The sequence below is a fragment of the Ruditapes philippinarum genome, unplaced genomic scaffold (assembly GCF_026571515.1).
Source record: "Ruditapes philippinarum isolate M1 unplaced genomic scaffold, ASM2657151v2 ctg4195_1_1_1_1, whole genome shotgun sequence".
Classification (NCBI taxonomy): Eukaryota; Metazoa; Mollusca; class Bivalvia; order Venerida; family Veneridae; genus Ruditapes; species Ruditapes philippinarum.
Window position 1 is genome coordinate 18,212 of NW_026866387.1, and position 23,742 is coordinate 41,953.

The 23,742-nt window shown below is 31.7% G+C and overlaps 2 protein-coding genes across 3 annotated transcripts; both read right to left on the reverse strand.

Moving 5' to 3' along the window:
* Positions 1-619: 619 nt before the first annotated feature.
* On the reverse strand, positions 620-3,927 carry LOC132732372 (uncharacterized). Its single transcript, XM_060718783.1, has 2 exons — positions 3,525-3,927; positions 620-2,118 (listed from the first exon to the last, which is right to left on the reverse strand). The coding sequence occupies exons 1-2, from the start codon at positions 3,839-3,841 to the stop codon at positions 990-992; spliced, it is 1,446 nt and encodes a 481-aa protein (XP_060574766.1). The 5' UTR covers positions 3,842-3,927; the 3' UTR covers positions 620-989.
* Positions 3,928-9,962: 6,035 nt separating this feature from the next.
* On the reverse strand, positions 9,963-21,748 carry LOC132732371 (E3 ubiquitin-protein ligase TRIM71-like). Of its 2 annotated transcripts, none has more exons than XM_060718782.1 (2): positions 21,331-21,748; positions 9,963-11,727 (listed from the first exon to the last, which is right to left on the reverse strand). In XM_060718782.1, exons 1-2 carry the CDS (start codon positions 21,669-21,671, stop codon positions 10,917-10,919), a joined length of 1,152 nt encoding a protein of 383 aa, XP_060574765.1. In that variant the 5' UTR covers positions 21,672-21,748; the 3' UTR covers positions 9,963-10,916. The 2 variants fall into 2 exon arrangements, with proteins under 2 accessions (XP_060574765.1, XP_060574764.1); XM_060718781.1 differs by lacking the exon at positions 21,331-21,748 and adding an exon at positions 13,178-13,520.
* Positions 21,749-23,742: the final 1,994 nt, after the last annotated feature.

Genomic DNA, 23,742 nt, shown 5'->3' on the forward strand with positions numbered 1-23,742 from the left:
GACATTTTTTGTTTTGATATGGCATTTTTATCGACCATATTGTTGCCATCTTTTTAGTTATTTATCATGTTAGTGATTGACATGTGAATGCCTTTTTGCTTGTAACTTTCTTAAAATGATTTCAATAGCCAGAGTAGATAAGCAAAGAAGATTCTACTTTGTGAATGCCGGATTTTAAATGAAATAATTGTATGCTTAGGTGATTTTTAAATAGAAGCATAATGATTTAAATGTTTTTCCGTGGTAACGTTTTTCTCATTTTTACCGATGTGCACTTGATTGATATTTATTTTATGACTGATGGACTTATCATGGTGCTTCTTCTTTGTAACCACAGCAATAAAATAACATTTATAAACTGTTGACATAAAGTATACATATAATGAAATACACTTTTAAAGTCGACCTTTCTATAACGCCAAAATTGTTTAAAACAATATTTTCTTTTAATTTTTGACATTTATTTCCATTCTTCTAAACATGTTTATACAAAAAAATCAACAGCTTTTATTAACTTTAGTAGTTAAAGTAGTGACTTTAAGAAAACAAAGAACAGTTATCTTTTAAACTGATATTAAGGACGAATTGCAGGAAAAAATGTATAAATAATAATTATATGTTTATTCATTACTTTTCATAAGATTATCTGAAGTGAATATCATTAAAGATGTTTATTTTTCTTAAGATTATTTAAAGTAAATATCGTCAAAGATGTTTTGAAATTTGATCTCTTTAATAAGGTAATGACAAATCTTCGTGCACATTTAGATATCATTTATTTTGTTCAATTCATATCGTAAACTTCTATATAATCCCGGCTATCTCGTCCAACTATAAGTCTCATTTGATTGAAATCATAGCAAACCGCCTGACAACCTCCGACTTGACCATCTGGTGAAAGTACTTCTCCTACCACCTCACCATTTCTAGAAAATTGTACAATATTATTAGATAATTCACCACAAACAAGTATTTCTCAACTGCTTGTTTCACAAACCCCCCTTGTGCATTTGAGGAATGTTAGTGTTATATTTTCTTTGCAATTTAACTTCCTTACTTTGTACTACTATGTCATACATATAATCAGCAACATAAATTCTCTCACCATCTCGACTGACCGTAAGACTGTAGATGTTGCTAAACAAATTCTCGCCTGACTGATCTTTGGAAATTTGTATCAGCATTGTTCCTGTCTTATTGTAGACAAAAACAGTCTCATTTGAATCAGTAACATAGATTTTTCCATTTCTGTACCCTAAGCCATAACAGTTATGATCTGTTGTTATTTCCCGGGCTGCTTTAAGTTGACCTTCTGTAGTTACAATGTCAATGTTTATCTCTTCAGAAGATACAAGTATATCATTGTCAACTTCACAAATTTGCCACGGGGATCTCGGAAGTTGACAGACATCTACTATTTTCGATGAGGTCACATCAATACGTTTCAAACTTTGGTTACCGTAATCTGCGATTATTACAGACCCATCATTTAATATACATGCACTGGATATAGAACAAACTTTCGTGTCTAAATCATGTATGATGTTAATCTCCCTCTTTTCCCCAAGTTTATATCTAACAGGCTGTTCAATGATGTCCCCTAATATATCTGTCTCATCTAGCATTGACATCAGATACTGTTGACCTTCAAAGAAAGCATCAACCCTTTTTAATTGAATTGTCTCCTCTTTCAAACCATTGCCTGCTTTTTCTGTTACTGAGTTAGCTACTTTCATTCCAACAAATTTTTGCGACACGTTTGACGTGGCGAATTTTATATCTTCTGCTGAAGACTTAACATCTGTCTGGAAAGTTGTAAATATGGTAATTTGCTCTTCAATCTTCTTGATTATTGCTTTGTATTTATTTTCTATGTTAACAATGCTTTTCCTTTCAAGATTGTCTAGTTTCTGGTTGATATCAATCCGAAATTGTTTTATTTTTTCAACTTCTTCTTCTTTCCGCTTTAACAGACGTTTTATTTCCCGTTGTCGAATTTTCAGCTGAATTTCAATGTCAACGGCAACAGCTAACGTTTTTCGTCGAACGCCTTCACATTGACTTGTAGGGTCTCGATCTAAGACGTACTCAGGCACGTAGAAAACATCGTTACAAGACCTGATAATTGAGTAAAAATTATCTGTTTACATTACCAGGGCAATACATTTATTTTACACTAGTAGACATATAATTCAATCTTGATGCAATGATGAAACGTATTGAATTATAACAGAACGTAAAATAGATTTGCATCATCAATATAGTGGTAAGTTTCCTTTCCAAAATTAACATAAAAAGGTTATGTTCAGGAGCTTGAAATGAGAAAGTATCATGTCTTTACACCAAAAATTGTTTTCGTCTTCAACATTTATACAAAATAAATAGACTTGATGTATAAGTCTCATATGTTTAATGATTTATATTATACATGCAATAATATCTAGGAAATAGATCTTGATTTTGAGTGATCTGTGTTATAATATAGCACGGTAAGGATATCAGATGCGCAGTAGTGTAATCACGAAGGCTGTAGGAATAATTACAAACATCTGAACGACATACCTTGCTATATGTATAACACAGAATACTGAAGATCAAGAAATATATTTACATTCTAAAGCGTCAAGAAAAAATATTGGACTTTATTTAATTTTACCCATGAAATATGGTGCTATATCAGTCAAATATATTTCATATTTTTTTAAAAAATAAATATGAAATATAAATATGAAAGTGGGCGGAGTCAAAACTCATATTTATTTTAAGGGACTTCTTCGGCCGTTTTGTTTGAAAAATCTGACAATACAAAACAACTTTTTCTTGATTTTTGTTTTGAAAACTATCTAGCATGATAGAAAATGGTCTAACTAAGAAAATTATCCGAACGCCAATATCTTTAATTCAGTAATTAACGCTGTACAGACTTTTAAAGAGTTGTTTACATGACGTTACAATGTAGCTCCAAACAGCGCGTGCTTACGAATGAATTACTGCGCGTTGTACAATTGCGTTGTACAATTGCAGTTGGTAGCAAGCAAGGGGATCCGTTACCATTTTCTTTGACTGAAATTAAATAAAAAGGTTATTTTTTCTTTTTTCGTGAAATATGGTATATATTTTCACTCAACATGATAAAATGCCACATATTTTCACTCGCCGTACGGCTCGTGAAAATATGTGGCATTTTATCATGTTTCGTGAAAAAATATTCCATATTTCACGCAAACGAAAAAATATCCTCTTAATATTTTTGGTGTTTAAATTAATTTACTTTGTTCCCTGCAATTATCTATATGTACCTTAAATTGGAAATTGATAAATGTGGAATTTAGTTAATCAAGCAGAAACACTTCGGGTTAATAGTTTGTAAAATTATTGTTAACTATGGGTCTTAAAAATACCAAATTGGAATATTTCTTTTTTCCGAATTTATAGAAAGTTAAATTGATATCAATGTTTTTATTTATATTCTTCATGAAATATTGGCTTACGTACAACATAACATAGATTAAATTATATCTTACCTGTGATCTATTGCCATACATGTAGAACAGCCAACTTTATCATGACTTTGACAATACTTGTCAACAAGTTTAAACCCGTGTCTCTCGCATCTTTGTGTTGGGATTTCAGGCAATGTTCTGCTTGTTCCATCTTTGACTTGATCATTATCTAGAATCTTATGTCCAGACAGGGCTGGAATATCCTCATGAAATTTCACACAATCCGAGCAGTAATAATCATTGCAGTCAGCACAATATTTGTCCGCTTCTTTATTTCTTTCCTTACGTTTGCAGGGTGAACATAACAAGTGAATGGTCACATCTGATTGTTTCTCCATATCACTTCCCAAAACGGCGGCTATTTTACTGGACACAAAATTTATTTTTATAATATAAAGTCCATTTTCGGTTTCGTAATCTATAACAAGAATTTCAAATATATCACGAACGATACTGCGCTAAAAATAAACCATATCAGATAAGAAGAATATAAATGTATTCAAGTTAGTTTTATCAAGTATTTTATTGTTATTGTTTTGTTTACAAATTCACAACCTATTTGAGGTAGCCATGGATGTTTAAATGTGCAAATATATTTCTTTAAACTTTTATTCAAATCTAACGTTCTTGGATTTATGCCGATTTTGAGTCCGCGCTTTTTCTGCAAATAAAAACGTGTGGGTAAGGGTAAAACACAGGTTTATTAAACAGATCACAAGGTTTAACAAAGCTCATCTCTGATCGACTACTGATTCTACCCACGTGACCAGTGGCATTTCCGTGATCATGGTCTGCAATGTTCCGTTTGCCATTCGGTCAATGCATATGTGTGATTTCTTTTAATATGATGAACGGTAATGTCTTGATCGAAAAATGGACAAAAGTGGACAAGTCTGTCATTATCTTCTTGAGTGGATAGGCTGGTGTCATCGTGTAATATTTTTCTTAAATCGCCACGTGCTACAGATAAAAACAGAGTATCATAAATTCAAAGGTCAATATGTTTATTTGTACATACACTTTTTCATAAATCTCTTTATCCTTGATTTCTCATCAAATGCGCGTTCATATACTGGTTAAAGGTTGTACATTGTATGTGAAAGATAAACTTGCAGCATGCCGGGTATCTGATCAAACTCCCATCTCAATTGCGTCTATCTTTTTCATGATTTCTATATATACCTGTAATGTTTTAAGTTCTACATCGATGCATGTGCATATCAACTTGATTATATTCAGTTACTTACTCAAAGGTTCTTAATGAATAATGTTAACTTAACATGTTCACTAAGAAGTATATTTTGATTTTTACAGTTGTATAATAGTATCTATACAAAGCTTTGTATGAAATAAACGGGATAAAATCGCTTGCTTGAATGAAGCATATTTGACCGATGGTTACATTTATGTCAGTCAGGCTATATTCTCCTATATATCCCGCCAAGAGCTTGTATAATGAATTCATGATAACACAAATTTCAAATGACAAACCTTCCACCAATAAAGAATGTACACAAAGCTACTGTAAAAGGAATTCATTGAAAAACGATGTTATATCAATTGGCTTAATATCTTGCTATTATACCAATCGCCAAAAATTAAAAGTGTGAAGAAAAATTAATACGGGGCCCGTAAGAAACATGTTAATTAGCGTGCTCATGAGCATCTGCCGATCTTATTAACAATTTGTCCTGGACGAATTTCATAAAAAATATATAAAACGACAAAAAATGTCCGATTTTTTTTCCATTATTTACTACGCATAACGTAGAGCAAAAGTGCCGTAATATAACAGAGATCCAGAAAGTCAGTTTGGTTCTATTTTCAATGTTTACCTACGTTATTAATCTTTTCCCTTCAAGGATTATTTTGTGAAAAAATTCTGAAGATGAACATTATTATATTCTTTAGGAATTTGAAAAGCAATAGTTGTGAATGTACTCGTACAATAAAGTTAAAAATGCAATGTTTAACATGTTATAATTAAAAATCACATAATCATTTAGACGATGATATCCTATTTTTATTGTATCTAGTTAACATCTTCTTACAGATCTTTGCTATCATCTAAAAGTTTTAAATGTATTAATATTTTGCTTGCTATATACTGAATACACCCAGTTGAACTTGGCAGACCAGCTGGCACATATGTGCCGACTGAACTTGATTTGCACTTTTTGCTGTTCAGTCAGAACTTATTTTGATTTTTTCTTAAGAGAAGTTAGTCATATCATTGTTTTAATGGAATGCAAGTTTTTTCCCATTCGTTTCATAAGCATGTACTTCTGCACGAAATAAGTTTATTATACATACTTTATTAAAGATCTATTATGTAGGAAGCTGTAACCATATGAATGACATTCTTAAACCAATTCTTGATCTCACACAGCCAGCAATCAAAATAGAAAAAGTCACACAAGTGATTTTAGTAAATAGTGACCTAACAAGTGTCCGTTCAATCTCATAATAAATTTCACAAAGTTTATCATGCACTCTGTGGCTAATTAAATTATTAAAACTTCACATACGTTATCAATTAATCAATGCCAAAAATCATTATCATTTCTTTTGCCAACAGTATACAATAATAAACTTTTAAAGTATGTTTTATGCACTCCATTTTCATTACGGTCCAGAAATTTTGTGTAGAAGTTGGTCGTTACTAGCTTTTCTTTTAGATTTAATAAGGAGCTGGTCACTAAATGTTTATCTGGTCAATTACTAGAAACATAAAGTCATACATTCTTTAACTTTGATGTAGAGGTTGGTCAGTTATAATTTGTAGATAAAACATATTGTCTCAGGTCAGCTGGTCTCTTCAGATTTCAAGGTCACTTAGGTTTTTCTGCTTCAAAACTTTGTTTGGTTTCATCTTCCATCCATCCGTCATTAGTTTATGATGTGGCTTTCTTTTTCTGTCGAGTAATGTTATTCTTACTTGCACTATATCGTTTATCCATATGACTGCCCTCGCTTGGTTAGGATTAAATCTTTGTTATAATTGATACAGAGTCTTGATATTTCTATTATGGCTTGGGCTTGCATTTCAATTAACTAGATAAATCAACCCCCCCTCTCCCCCACTCTCTCTCCCTGTGTAATGATGTAACAGGATGCAAAGTTCTGAGTTAGCTTGTAGTATTACATAATTAGCCTCACCCCTCAGTATACAGCCAGGTCAACCTGAAAATCCATACAATGTGACCAAGCGTTTTTTTGTTGACAGCTCAATTTGTATGTTATTTTTGTATTGAAATTGAAAATTACGATTGGTGGACTTTTTCTATTTTAAAGTTGGATCAACCCATAATATAAATTCATCTGATTAAGAGTTCAAATGGTATTTGTTTGTACATGCGTAACTTTTAAGGCAGTTTTTGAATGTACATCAAATCATTGTGTATTTTCTTAAATTTTACTAGAAGTCTATTAGTGTTTTAATGCATGATAGAACATGTTTCATCTTTACTTCATGTAGTAATGAAAATAGTAACTCAATATTGTTTGATGTTTATAACAGTTATACATGCTCCTTGTGTTGTGAATTAAATATTTTCATAACTATTTGTTTTCTTTTATCAAATTTACATATAAACAAAATGGTCATTGTGTGAACAAGAAAAAGGTTAACCTTTCTTTGTTAGCTTGAGTTGAATTGAAATGTTTTTTGGCCCACCTCAGCAAAGTTCTCAGAGATGACCTTTTATGATGACAGTTTGTCCGTTATTAGCCATAATTTCTTTAAACAATTTCCTAAACCTTTTGATAGTTTTGAACCAAACATCACAGGAATGACCCTAAGGTAGTCCTCTACAAAAATTACAATGCAGATACATAGGTCATAAATATAAGTATGTCACAGGAGCTCAAATTGAAATCTTAAAAGATCTACTGCTCATAAAGTGCAACGCCCAGCGCTTAGATATTTGGCATGTAACATCACATTTTGGTACATGAGTTACATAAATCATGCCTTTTTGGTGATATATAGTCTCACCGTAGGGGTCGCTTAATTAACCTATGCTTATATACGAAATTAATTTAAGTGTTCCTTTATGACACTATAACATCCATAGATATTGGGCATGTATCTTTGCCAAGTGTGCATCTCTAAGAATTATAAAATCATGTCCAGTAGCTCAAAAGTGTACCTGCCCTGAGTGTCAATTAGTTTAAATAGATTCTTATAGAAAATACATTTTAGTTTCTTTTGTGCAACTACAATGCCAATAGCTTAGGTATTTTGTCCTTTAGCTCTTTCTAGCAGACATCTACAATGTTTTAAAAATATGTATCTTTGGTAAAAAATGACAAAACAAATATGATACAATTACTGACTTTTTCTTGGGAAAAATTCTAGCAACGTATCCCAGGTTAACGGTCCGGGACCACCATGGCTCTTCTGTTTCACTTTTCAAATGAAAGCAACGCTCATAAATAGTTTTGATGGCTGTTATGTAAGAATTACAAGTGGAAGAGAATGAAAATCTCCCGCTGGTTACCCGCCTGCAAAAATGGTGAAAAATTAACTTGTAATAGTTTTGACAGCATTTTGCACATGAGAAAAGCAATTCACAAAAGATGTTGATGGCCCTTTTTATGCGCCCGAAATAATTTTGGCGTATATTGTTATCACCTGGTCAGCCTTCTTTCGTTCTTCCGCCAATTAGCAATTACTTGACTGGTCTGTAACTTTTGAACTGATGGAATGAAATTGAATCTACTTGCCAGAAATGTTAACTTTATTTTAACAATGTGCAAAGCACAGTTTGTCCTGAATTCCTTAGGTCAGGTTTTAGGTCATTGTCACTGGATGTGATTTTCAAATTTTTGTGTTGGTTTGCATCTTTTGAACCGATTAATCTTAATTAAAACTATTTGGCAGAAAAGTCATGCCCCAAGGTCAATATTATCTCGTTTTGGGGGTCAGTGATATAGACTCACATAGTGGAATAGCTTTAAATTAAGTCTTATTAAGTGAAACTACATTGACCACAGCTAGAGTATTTTGCATGTAGCAAATCTTAATCATGAACCTTAGGCTAATAGTGGCCCCGTCTAGGGGTTTACTTGATTTTGGGGTTTTACATCGCACGAACCCAGAATAGGTCATATGGCGACTTCATTGCTTTATTAGTGGAGGAAGACCTAAGTTGTCGTTCCCTGCAAAATTTCTGGTATGTATGGACACCCTAGTAGATTCATCGAAAGTACGTAAGCTGCTGGATAGATTCCTCACATAAAAGAATCGGAAGTATGTGGTTGGATTCGTACAAAGAGTGGTGAGGGGCAAGTGGTTTGAAGGTAACGACCTCAATCACTCGGCCTCGAAAATACATATATATTCATATATGGACAAAACAACCTATTGGACAAGATCCTCTTGAAAGTTGAACTTACACCTTTAGCTTTATTAAATGACTAAACAATCAAGATTAAATGATTTTTGGTTAAATTGTCATAATTTTGTTAATTATGTACGGATTTGATTTATACTTGGACAAAACAAAACAAAATATATTGAATGATTCCGATGTGACCTTGACCTTTTAATTGACCATGACTGTTAAGGCCAAATTAATGAAATTCACTTATTTTTTCAATTAACTAAAATTTGGACGATAGGCACAGTTTAAGATGTAAAATTGATCTACGATATACACGGACAAAGATTTTGAGCCTGTGACATATTCTCTTGTTCTTTGATGTGCATTTTAAAGTTTGACCACATGCAGTTTTAGATGTAAAATTGAAATTAAATATCATCTGACCTTGATTTTGACCTGATGACCTACTTTCTTTTTAATGTCCAGCTATGAAATTTGGAACATGTGCACACTTTTATTGATATCAGCTGAACAAATTTTGACCAAGTGGCCTACTTTCTTGTTTTTATAAATAGCTCTGAAATTAGTACCATATGCAATGTTTTAGATGTAAAAGATGTAAAATAAACGTTGATATCAGCTGACCTAGATTTTGACCTAGTGACCTACCTTCTTGTCCTTTGATGTACAGCTATAAAATTTGTGCCATGTGAACAGTTTCAGATGTAACATTGATCTTTGTGACGTACATTATTTTTTAAAACTTTTTTCCTATAAATATATTTTAAAGATTTATTTGAACCTTTTATGTGTTTGCTTTTAGGAAAAATAGAATAGTCGAGCGTTGCTATTGTCTGGCGGTGACTCTTGTTATAAGATTTATTTCGACAACAATGAAGATGTTTAAACTAAAACTTCATGGCATGTGTAAAAAAATAATTTCAATAAACTTGAAAAATAGAAAAAAGGTCGTGTGAAGATAATGGACGATTTTTTTGCTATGTTGAAAATCCTGTTTGATGTCATGACAACATATAGACTTACATATGGCAAATATAGCAATATATTGTGAAAACTCAAAAAGTAATATTTTAATGAAGCATAAAAAATAGAAATATAGCAGTATGGAGCCTATTCACGTCTTTTTAGCACATTTTTTTTCGAAAAATGTACGACTTTCTTTGAGTCAAGACAGTAAAGAAGATGTGTAATTGCACTTGATCCTGACCTTAATTTGGCATTTACACTAAAGGTCAAATGAGTTAATTTCCTTACAATTGACCATAACTTTGATATATATTTATGAATTTTATTTAAACATGGACAAAAGAACACATAAATGTTTTATGACACAATCGACATGATGAATTATTCAAATATGACATTGACCTTTATCAACTTTGACAGTCGGACCAGACTATTGAATTGTGCTTATATTGTCATTACTTTGTTATTTATTTATGAGGTTTATTTGATAAATAAATCAGGTACTGATTTCCCGTCATGAAAATAAAGATATCATTTATTTTTTGTTGTTGTCAAATTTCTTTTATATATTTGTTCAATTTATATCGTAAACTTCTATATAATTCCGAAATCGTCGTCCAACTATCAGCCTCTTGTGATTGCGATCATAGCAAACCGCCCAACAACCTCCTCCTTGACCATCAGATATAAGTATTTCTCCAATCGCCTCACCATCATGAGAGCATTGTATAATATTGTTAGAAAATTCACCACAAACAAGTATATCTCCTTTGTCTGTTTCACAAATCTCCCTCGCGCTCTTGATGTTGGAAGGATGATATTTGCCATGTAATTTGCCTTCCTTACTAAGTACTACTAGACCAAATGTATAATCAGCAACATAAATCCTCTTACCATCATGACTGACTGTAAGACTGTAGATATTACTAAAAAAGTCATCACCTGACTGATCTTTAAAAAATTGTGTCAGCATTTTCCCTGTCTTGTTGTAAACAAACATAGTCTTGTTTGTATCCGTTACATAAATTTTACCATTTGTGTACCCTAAGCCATAACATTTATGATCGGTTTTTATTTTCCGTGCTACTTTGAGAGAACCTTATGTAGTTATAATGTCGATGTTCATCTCTTGTGAGGATACCGCAATATCATTGTCGACTTCACAAATTTGCCACGGGCATCTCGGAAGTTTGCAGACATCTAATATTTTAAATGAGGTCATGTCAAGACGTTTTAAGCTTTTATTTTTCATATCAGCGATAATCACACAGCCATCCTTAGGCTTACATATACTGCGTATATCATAAGAGGAGTTAGAGTCTGAATCATGTTTAATACTAATCTCCTTCTTTTCCCCTAGCCTATATAAAGCAGGCTTTTCAACAATTTCTCCAAACCTGTCCATTTGGTCTATCATTGACATCAGCTTTGGTTTTACTTGAAAGATAACATCAAATCTTTTGAATCCCATTGTCTCCTCTTTCAAACCATTGTCTGCCCTTTCAGTTACTGAGTTGGCTACTTTCATCCCCACAAATTTTTGCGACATGTTTGATGAGACGGATTTTATTTCTTCTGCTGAAGATTTAACATCTGTCTGGAATGTTGTTAGTATGGTACATTGCTCTTCAATTTTTTTGATTATTGCTTTGTATTTACCTTCTATGTTATCAATGCTCTTCTTTTCAAGATTGTCAAATGTCTGGATGATATCAATCCGGAACTGTTTTATTTTTTCAACTTCGTCTTCTTTCCGTTTGAACAGACGTTTCATTTCCCGTTGTCGAATTTTCAGCTGGAATTCAATGTCACCGGTAACAGCTAGCATTTTGCGTTGAACGTCTTCACATTGACTTGTAGGGTCATGATCTAAGACGTACTCAGGCACGTAGAAAACATCGTTACAAGACCTGAAAATTGAATAATTTAACTGTATATAATACGAGGCCAATGCATTTATTTTACATAAGACATTGGCATTTAATTCTATCTAGATATGAATGATGAAACTTGTTGATTTATATGTGTACTTAAAATGTGATTTTAAGGCACACTTTATAAGCTATTCGACAAAGAATCGTGTCTGTACATCAAATATTTTGTTTCCTTCCAAATATGATGCGAGAATTATCATTTTCACATGTTAATAACCATATTTATCTTTATTTGTAATTAATTGTAAGTCCCAAAAGAGTTCTTTTTATATTCAAGTTAAGAACATTATAAATATTGAGGAAAGAAAAAAATAATGTACTTGCGTAGTGCATTTTGTAAATATGTATAAATTGATAAATGGTCAAATGTTACATAATGTCGTAAACAAACAATTAACTCAGAGATGCTTTTCTTCATTTACAATTGATACTGCTTACTATTGCATTCTGTAAATTATACATATCTCCTTTAAGCTTTCAACAGATATGTCTTTTATGTCTCTTATGTTCATCCAACAATAGAATTATTTGAGCTTGAATCCGTAAATCGCCGAACCATTTTAAATAATACGGTACTTATTGAAATATTTGAAAAAATTGCACTACAATATACATGCATTTACACGTAAAACTTGTATAGCTTTTATTTCAATAAACATTTTCAAGTCAATTATAGTTTTACATGAGTGAAACTCGAAACGGTTCTAATGTACAGATTGAAGTTTTAACAGTTTTGTCGTAGGCAATGTACAGATTGAAGTTTTAACAATTTTGTTGTAGGCGTATATTATATTAAGTCATGAAAACTATGCAATTCATAACCATTTAATAAAATAACAAATAAAATCTTGAAAAAGCAAAAGCTCAATTTTATTTTTTCAAAACCAAATTGGAAAGATGTATTGATATTCATTGCGCGTGCCCCAAAACAGGTTCTTTTTTAAAAGACAATTGAAATACAGAGTAGAAGTGAAATTTAAACCGCGAGTTTGATAAAGATCACAAACTATGTTTGTTATTTGATATACGCACATCATGACAATTGAAGCAAAATAAATACACTAATTCATTTACTTGTATCTTATAACGTTTTTAAAGTATTATGAATTTTTTTTTCAAAATCATGCTCAGACAGAATGATAATTTTATTGTCAAGCTGTGTACAATTTCTTATCTGACGGACACAATTTAAACATGATTTATTTTTAGGTTTTTGAAAACAATGTTTACACATATTTTATCATATTTCTCGGGTGAATCTCACCAGAAATGCAACTATTTGTAGGTACATTAAATAGGAAATTTATTAGAGGCAAATTAAGTAAATTTAACAAAATACACCATAATAAGTTACATTTACCTCATTATGTTTTTTTTTAATTTCGGCTAACACACTGCATGACATAGATTAGAATATGTGTCTTACCTGTGATCTACTGCCATACATGTAGAACAACCAAAGCTATCGTGACCTTGACAATACATGTCAACAGGTTTAAACCCGTGTCTCTCGCATCTTTGTGTTGGTGTTACAGGCAACGTTCCGCTTGTTCCATCCTTGACTTGATCTTTATCTAGAATCTTATGTCTAGACAAAGCAGGAATATCCTCATGAAATTTTACACAATCCGAGCAGTAATAATCATGGCAATCTGCACAATATTTGTCCGCTTTTTTATTTCTTTCCTTTCGTTTACAGGGTGAACACAACAAATGGCGGGTTTCAACTGATTGTTTTTCCATCTCACTCACCGAAATTGCGGCCATTTTGCGTGACATAAACTTTAAGAATTTATAAAATAAAGCGTTATCTATAACAGGAAATATGTCGCGATCGATACTGCGCTAAAATAAAACATATCAGATTAGTAGAATGTAAATGTATGCAAGTTAGTTTTATTAGGTACTTTATTTTTATTATTTTGTATACAAATTCTCAACCTATTGGAATTAGCAATGCATGTTTAAATGTGTAAATATTTTTCTTTAAACCTTTATTTAAATCTAACGACCTTGGATTCATGTCTATTTTGGGTTCCGCGCTTTTTTTGCAGATAAAATTGTGTGTGTAATGAGGCTTCTGGTGGGTTAAACACAGGTTTATTGAATTGATCACAAGGTTTAACAAAACTTATGTAAATCGACTACATATTCCACTCTTGCTACCAGTGCATACAAAGATCAGCCGGCACCGCCTCCGTGATCATGGTATGCATTTTTAAGTTCGCAATTCGGTCAATGCTTATTTGAAGCTTTCTCAAACATTATATACGGTTTTGATCTGATCGAAAAATGGACAAGCCTGTCTAAAATTTCTAGCATGGGAAGGCTGATGTCATTGTATTGTAATGTTTTTTGCATGAATATTTTTATTGCAGTAGGGCTACAGCGTAAACAATTTTCTTCTTAAAAGCCACATGTTTCAGAAATAAACATACTATCATCAATTTATACTTCATATTTTTGAACAAATTCTTTATCCTGAATTGAATTATTGAATACTGCATTCTCATCATATGCACGTTCTTACACTGGTTAAATGTTGCACAATGTATTAGAGAGATGAACTTGCAGCAAGCAATCTTATCGAACACTTAATTATCTCAATGTCGTCTATTTTGTTCAAGATTCTATAGTACATGAAACATTGATGTAAGCTTCCGAGGGATCACTTTGTTTCCAGAATTTTATTTTTCACAACAGCATATGTCAAGTGCCGTGTAGCAGCTGTAAAAATTTGCCCCGTTCTTCACTTCAGTGTTGTTATAATTTTCTGGTCCTTCGGGATCCTTGATGCCAGCACTATTAAGTGTTGAGATTTGAGTACCGCTCAAACCGGTGCTAGGGGGTGTGAGGGATGTTGCGCCTATTCATTAACCCTCATGTACAGACTCAATCAAACCGAGTCTGCAAATTTCATGTTATTTTGGGACTAATACTTCCGAGTTCTGGATTTTTCTACATCGATTCATGTGCATAAAAATATGATTATATTCAGTTACTTACTCCAAGGTTCAAAGGTCTCTGATGGAATTAACGAGATAAAATCGCTTCAATAAAAATATTTGACCGACGGTTACATTTATGTCAGTCATGCTATATTCTCTTATATCCCGCCAACAACGTGTATACCGGATTTATGATAACGTAAACTCGACAATTTTGAAATTAGAAAATGTAAAAACGCAACTGTATAAGGAATTTTTGACTAGTGAGTCATTGAAAAAACTGTTATATTTATCGGCTGTATGGCATTTAATTTATTAAACGAATTACCAAATATTAAAAGTGTGAAAATTATTTGATAATTAGGAACATGGTGAGCTTATTGCCGAGTTGCAGAATATATATCAAACGACAACAAATTGTGGATTCAATATGACTAAACTTTTAATCAAAACAATTGTTTACAACTTTATTTTCATTGTAAAACTACGCGTAACATATAACATAAATGCATTTACATGTATTATTAAGAAATAAATAAATAATGGTTTCAGTATGATATAAAAAGGGGAAGTCATTGAAAAATTATTTTAGATCAAATTGTTAAAAACACAACAACTTTCGGCTGTTTTAAAACTTGAAAAAAGACACATAGATCTATTAACTATTTAAGAGTATAAACTTTTTGAATCGAGAAATATCACATAAGAAGAGGAAATAATAGTGAAGGTTCAATACTGAATTTATTTATTTTTATAATGCCATAATGTCAAGAAGTGCCAATAGCAGTTGTTCTTGTTAATATGCAAGTTGTGCTTTAGTTTCTTCTGCTATTCTGAGTGATTTTTAATATTTACTTAGATCAATATGTTTTAATAGCGGAATTAGTAATTAGCAAATGATGAAATTCTAAATTAATCTTGTTTTTTCGAACTATACCATAAAATACTATAAATGTTATTATAACAATTAAAAAAGACATAGTCCATTTTATACAATTATTTTGAAACGACTAAGTAAAGTTGTCATTTTAAATAGAGATCTATATGGTACATGTATGTTTGGTTCTATTTTCAATGCTTACATACTGTATTAAAACCTTTGCCCTGCAAAGATTATTTTGGAAAACAAATCTGAAGATGTACCTTTTTATGTTCATGCGAAATATGAAGAAGCAATTTTAATAGTTGTGAATGTACTCGCACAATATAGTTTAATCTGCTATGTATAACATGTTATCATTAAAAATCACATAATCATTTAGACGGTAATATCCTATCCTTATTGTATTTAGTTAACATCTTTTTACGGATCTTTGCTATCATCTAAAATTTTCAAATGTATTACCATTTTGCTTTATATACTGAATACACCCAGTTGAACTTTGCAGACCACGATCAGCTTGCACATTTATGCCGACTAAACTTGGTATGCACTTTTTGCTTTTCAGTCAGAACTTATTTAGAAAGTTTTCTTAAGAATTGAAATATGTAGAAGTTAGTTTTTTAATTGTTCTAACTGAATGCAAGTTTTTTTTCCATTCATTTCATAAGCATGACTTTTGAAACGAAATTAGTTTATTATACATAATTTATTAAAATAATCTATTATGCAGGAAGCTGTAACCACATTCTCAAAACCATATTTAGAACCATTTTAAGCAATGATTGTAAAAAAATCTTGCTCAATAAAATACTGACATGCTCTTCTTACGCAGCCAACAATCAAAATATAAAATTTCATACCAGTAATTTTAGTTATTTAAATAGTGACCGTACAATTTTCCGTTCAATCTAGAAATATAGTTCACAAAGTTAATCATTCTCTGTGTCACTAATTTAATTATTTAAACTTCACATATGAATCAAATAATCTATGCCAAAATCATTATCATTTTGTTGCCAACAGTATACAAAAATAAACTTTCAAAGTATTTTTATGCCCTTCATTTTCATTACGGTCCTGAAATTTTGTGTTGAAATTGGTCGTTACCAGCAGATTAACTTTTCTTTTAGATTTTATAACGGGCTGGCCACCAAATTTTTATCAGGTCAATTTTCACAGTATCAATTTTCTTAATATTACTAGTAGTCTATTAGTGTTTTAGTACATGATATATTATGTTTCATCTTTTATTTCATGTAGTAATGAAAATAGTAACTCAATATTGTTTGATGTTTATAACAGTTAGACATGCTGTTTGTGTTGTGAATTAAATATGAGATTCAATTTACATAACTTTTGTTTTCTTTTATCAAATTTACATATAAACAAAATGGTCATTTTGTGATAAAAAATGTTAACTTTTCTAGCTTTGTTAGTTTGAATTGACTTTAAATGTTGAAAACAGTTTTAGCTTACTCGAGAAGAATCTTGAAAGGTGAGCTTTTGTGATGTCCGTTATTAGCTATATTTTCTAAGAACCATTTCCGAGCTTTTGATATATTTTAACCAAACTTCACTGGAATGACCCTGAGGTAGTCCTCTACAAAATATATGTAAATAGTTAAATAAGTATGTCACAGGAGCTCAAAGATCTACTTCTCATAAAGTACAACGCCCAGAGCTTAGATATTTGGCTTGTAACATCACAATTTGGTACATGACTTACATAAAGCATGCTTGTTTGGTCGTATAGGCCCAACCTAGGGGTCGTTTAATTACCATACATGCAGGTTTACATAGAAAAATAAATCTTTTATGAAACTAAAACGCCTATAGATATAAGGCATTTTTTATTTCCAAGTGTGCATCTCTAAGAATTATATAATCATGACCAATGGCTGAAACTTGTACCAGGGATGAATATGGCCCTTTCTATACTCTCGATATATTTTTGGCATATATTGTTATGTGCCTGGTCGCTCTTCTTCCGTTCGTCCGTCTTTTAGCAATTTCTTGTCCGGCCTGTAGGTTCAATACTGATCTTTTAGAACGAGTTGAATAAACTTATATTATGCAAGTAAAATAATATTTTATTCAACCACTGCAATAAACTCAATAATGATGCTACACAAATACAATGTATTTACAACATACCCAGAATAAATACTGTTTAAGGCACAAAAGAATCATTTTCATTAACGCAAACATTTAGCGCCCCCTTACACTATGTTTGTATAACGAAAATGACGGCACATAATATGATGGGGGATTCAAGCTGTCTTCAACATACTTATGAAATTACTTTACCAAATGAATTGATGATAGAAAATAAATGATTATTGAACTTTTAATTGATTACTTTTAATGTGACCTTTAAATGACACCAAAGGTGTATGAAATAACACTTTCAATTTTAGACATTCATTTTTGTTCTTTTGATCAAATAGTTTCAAGACAGTCAACTGGAAATACAATTTTACTATATCTTAATTATTTTAGAATTAGCCTTATTAAATTCATGAAGAGTTATCTTTTACAATGATATTTTTTATTAAATATCAATTCCAGGATGAAATGTATTCATAAATAAAAGTTCATTCATTTTGAGTAAGATTTTTCCTTAAGATTATCTTAAGAGAATACCATTACAGATGTCTTGAAATTTGATCAATCAGTCAGTTATTAATTCACAGCCATGCAAATTTAGATATGATCTATTCTTTATTGTTCACTGCATGAATTTTGATCTTTTTAATCAGGTTTTTGTTTGTTTGTTTGGATTTTACGGCACGTCAACACATAAATGGCCATATCGTGCCGAATGCTAAAATAGGCTTAAACTATTATGTAAAACGTTGTAAATAAAAAAAAGAGAAAAAAAAAGAGCCAATCAGATCTTTGAATACAAGTTTATCTCTTTCAAATAATCGATGATGTTTTTTGATGGAATTGTATTAAAGAGTTCTTTGAGTGAGTTTACATTATAAAATCTGTTACGGGCTTGTGAAAAATCATGACATTCCAGAAGAAAATGCTTGACAGTAAAATTTTCATTACAGCCTACACAGAAAGGGGCATTGTCATTCGTGAGGAGATAAGAATGGGTAACATTAGTGTGTCCAATTCGGCATCGAAGAAGAACTGTTTGATCATGGCAATGACTAACCATCGTGCACATTTAGATATCATTTATTTTGTTCAATTCATATCGTAAACTTCTATATAATCCCGTCTATATCGTCCAACTATCAGTCTCATGTGATTGTGATCATAGCAAACCGCCCGACAACCTCCTTCTTGACCATCTGATGAAAGTATTTCTCCTGTCACCTCACCATTTGGAGAAAATTGTATAATATTGTTAGATGATTCACCACAAACAAGTATATCTCCATTACCTGTTTCACAAATCTCCCTCGCGCATCTGAGGTTGGATGTATTATATTTTCCATGTAGTTTACCTTCCTTACTGAGAACTACGAGACCAAATGCATTGTCAGCAACAAAAATCATCTCACTATTGTGACTTACTGTCAGACTGTAGATGCTGCTAAACAAGTTATCACCTGACTGATCTTTGGAAAATTGTATCAGCTTTGTCCCTGTCTTGTTGTAGACAAAAATAGTCTCCTTGGAATCAGTTACATAAATTCTCCCATTTCTATACCCTAAGCCAAAACAGTTATGATAGGTTTTTATTTCCCGTGCTACTTTAAGAGGACCTTCTGTAGTTACAATGTTAATGTTTTTCCAACAACCAGAGGATACAGCTATCTCTTTGTCAACATCACAAATTTGAAACGTGGATCTCGGAAATTGACAGACATCTATTATTATGGATGAGGTCATGTCAAGACATTTCAAACTTCGATTTTTTCTGTCCGCGATTATTATAGACCCATCATGAAGCATACATACACTGTGTATATCATAACAGGTACCTGTGTCTGAATCATGTTTGATAATAATCTCTTTCTTTTCTCCAAGCCAGTATATAGCAGGTTTTTCCACAATTTCTCCCAATATGTCCATTTGGTTTATCATTGACACCAGCTTTGGTTGCTCTTCAAAGACAACATCGAATCTTTTGAATTTCATCGTATTCTCTTTCAAACCATTGTCAGCTGTTTCTGTAACCGAATTAGCTACTTTTATCCCTACAAACATTTGCGACACGTTTGACGAGGCGGATTTTAATTCTTCTGTTGAAGACTGAACATCTGTCCGGAATTTTTTCAATACGGTAATTTGCTCTTCAAACTGTTTGATTAATGCTTTGTATTTACATTCTACAGTATCAATGCTCTTCTTTTCAAGATTGTCAAGTTTCTGGTTGATGTCAATCCGTAACTGTTTTATTTTGTCAACTTCTTCTTCTTTCAGTTTGAACAGCCGTTTTATTTCCCGTTGTCGTATATTCAGCTGAAATTCAATGTCACCGGTAACAGCTAGCATTTTCTGTTGAACGTTTTCACATTGAATTGTAGGGTTATGATTTAAGACGTACTCAGGCACGTAGAAAACATCGTTACATTACCTAAAATTGAAAATAATTTTGCTGTAATATATTGACAATGATTTTATTTTACATTAATTATACATTAGTTTACATTAGTTATTTTTCATCTATAATTTCATAATTATTGAAATAAGAAGGATTGAATACACTTACTTTGTTTATATCGTGAAAAAATGTATGATAAGCTAAATGTTCGAATTCAACCGAATAGAAAGAACAAAACAATTAACTAAGAAATGCGTTTCCTTTAATTTCGGATACAGATAGCTATTTCATTATGTAAATTATACTTGTGTAGGACCTTGAGCTTTAACCGACTGGTGTTTAATCCTCTCATGTTAATTTGATCACACAATTGAACGAGTGTACTCGTATATTGCTGAGCTGTTTCAATATGCATGATTCTAATTCAAGTCGTAGAAAAAATCTTTAATATACTTTTGGAGACCGAACTTTATTTCAATGATCATTTCGGATATTAGTTGATAGTTTAATAATTTCTGTTTTCATATTAAATCTATCGTGAAAATTGAAACAATAATATTTAAGCTTGAATGTATTGAAAGTTTTATCTTTGATCAGGTAATTAAACCTACATGTATGACATAAATAATAATTTTGTAAATTAAAAAAGAATATAGAAACTTGGAAAACGTAATAACTCATTTGCATTTTCCATATTTTGGGTCCAGACATATTTTCTATTATTAACATATTAAGTAATTCCAATTTTCCTAGGCAAAATGCACCAATATTCATGCGTGCTTCACTAAAGGTTATTTTATAATAGCGCTTGAAATACAGTACGCCTATGAAATAAGAACTGTGCGTTATATTAACTGTTGCAATGTTTTAATTTTCACCATTTTTATCATAACATATAAATTGAAATGAATATATTATCTCAGGTTATATCATGCACAGACAGAATTGTTATTTCTATGTCAAACTTTGTAAAAAATTCTTATTTGTCTCAACGTTAATGCACGGAAATGCCATTTAAATTTAATACATGTATGGTTGCAATTTGGGGATCTTTCTTCAGTAATTAATTATTTCTTTACAACTGTTATACGTATTTAAATTAAAAATTTAAAAGTTCAATAGCGGGTAAAATATTTGTTAACCATATGTATTGATAATCTTTTTTTTTGAATTTAATACAAAACTTTTTTTGTCGTGAAATATTGCCTTACGTACAACATAACATGGATTAAATTATATCTTACCTGTGATCTACTGCCATACATGTAGAACAACCAACGTTATCGTGACTTTGACAATACATGTCAACAAGTTTAAACCCGTGTCTCTCGCATCTTTGTGTTGGTGTTACAGGCAATTTTCCGCTTTTTCCATCTTTGACTTGATCTTTATCTAGAATCTTATGTCCAGACATAGCAGGAATATCGTCGTGACATTTCACACAATCCGAGCAGTAATAATCATGGCAGTCGGCACAATATTTGTCCGCTTCTTTATTTCTTTCCTTACGTTTACAAGGTGAACATAACAGACGAAGTGGTTCTTCTGACTGTCTTTCAATCTCACTCCCCGAAATGGCGGCCATTTGTCTTGACACAAATTTACGTTTTATAAAATAAAGTCCAGTTTCGGTTTCGTAATCTAAAACAGGAAATATAATTGTAACGATCGATACCGCGCTAAAAATAAACCATTATAGACAAGTAAATTATTTATGTACTCGTCAAATAGTTAGTAAAAGGTTAGTTTAAATTGTTAGTTTATGGTTATTTTTTTGTTTACAAATTCACACTTTGTGTAGTAGAAATGCAGATTTCAATGTGTAAATATTTTTTCTTTAAACCTTCATTTAAATTTAACGAGATAAATGTCGGCTTTTTCTTACGTATAGGTAAGGAGTCTTTGGGTGGGTTAAATACAGGTTTATTGAACAGATCAGGTTAAACAAAGCTTATGTCTTATTGACCACTGATTCTACTCATGCGACCAGTGCAGACTTAGATCAGCCGCCATATCCGTGATGTGATCATTGTCTGCTATGTTCCGTTTGCTATTCGGTCAATGCATATGTGTAATTTCTTTTAATATTATGAACGGTTATGAACGGTTATGACTTGATCTAAAAATAGACAAGCCTGCGCGGATAGGCTGATGCCATTTTGTAGTAGTTCTTTGCATGAATATTTAATGGCGTAGGGATACAAAGTTAGCAATTTTCATCTTAAAAGTCGCGTGCTTCAGAAATTACCACATAGGTCAATACGTTTGTACATATACTTTATCCTGAATTAAATTAACGAATACTGCATTCTCATCATGAATGTATGCACGTCCATATACTGGTTAAAGGATGTATGTGAGAGATGAGCTTGCAGCATGCCGAGTATATTATCCAACCTTTAATCTTAAGTCTCTCTTTCTTGTTCAAGATTTCTACATATACATGTGACCTTGATGTAAGGTTTACACCGATTCATGTGCATATCAATTTGATTATATTCAGTTACTTATTCAAAAGTTCTAAATGAATATTTTAAATTAACATGTTCTCTAATTAGTATATTTTGATTATTTTACTGCAGCCGTGTATATAAAACTTGATTACCGGTACCTTCCAGATTTTTTCTTCCTTTTTGATTGGATATTGATGACCCGAAAGAAATTGATATTACCGTGCCAGACGGGTAATATACACACTAAATTTCCCCGTTGAGTACCCCACGTTGTAAACAACATGCGCTGTGGCGATGCGCGTACAATTTGATCGTACACGATGTAAATTCCGATTTACAAGCACTTTTTAACTGTCAAATGATAAATATTTACCAAAATAGAGTAATGATACATATTCTCATCAGAATTGGAAACAAATATGACCTTGTGAAAGCTTGATATTAATTCCAAAAAAGTGCGTTCAACAGACTACTCCTTTTCTCTTGTTTACATTCGTTACGTTCGAAAGAATATACGTCATGTATTTATATGACGTCATGTTGTAGTGAAGGGGTAGCATAAAGGGAATCTTATTTCGACGTTTCATTTGAAGTAGCAATGATTTATTTTAAGTTCGACAGGGAAAGGGTAATAAAATTATTATTTTGGTTTTGGAGTGATATATGTGGATATATTACCTGCCAAGATAAAATATCACCCTCGCCTAACGATTCGGGTGATATAAAATCTTGACAGGTAATATATCCACATATATCACTCCAAAACCAAAATAACATATAATATAAACGTCACGATTATTCAATGAAAAGTGACGTTACAAACGTGCAGTATTATAATCTCCCATATATTCAGCAAATACCTTGTATAACGAATTTATTATAACGCAAACTCTTAATGACGACAATTATAGCAATAAAGAATATACAAACACATTACTGTAAAAGGAATATTTGACTAGTGAGTCATTGAAAAGAGAAGATGTTTTACGGCTGAATATTATTCTATGATGCGACTTGCCAAAGATTAAAAGTGTGAAGAAACAATAATAAGGTATCTGTAAGTAACACGTAAATAAGCTTGCCCATGAGCCTCTATCGATCTTATTACCTTTGTTTCCTTGACGAATTTCATAAAAAATATATAGAACAACAATAAATGTCCAATTCATATGACAAAATTGTTTATTACATTTTCTTAATAAA

What these genes read in the sequence shown, in the direction of transcription:
- LOC132732372 (XM_060718783.1), bottom strand. Translation starts at nt 3,841, where the DNA reads ATGGAGAAACAATCAGATGTGACCATTCACTTGTTATGTTCACCCTGC. An exon ending in TGTATGGCAATAGATCACAG is followed by an intron (nt 2,119 to 3,524) that starts GTAAGATATAAT and finishes CTCAATTATCAG; the next exon opens with GTCTTGTAACGATGTTTTCT.
- LOC132732371 (XM_060718782.1), bottom strand. Translation starts at nt 21,671, where the DNA reads ATGGCCGCCATTTCGGGGAGTGAGATTGAAAGACAGTCAGAAGAACCA. An exon ending in TGTATGGCAGTAGATCACAG is followed by an intron (nt 11,728 to 21,330) that starts GTAAGATATAAT and finishes TTCAATTTTCAG; the next exon opens with GTCTTGTAACGATGTTTTCT.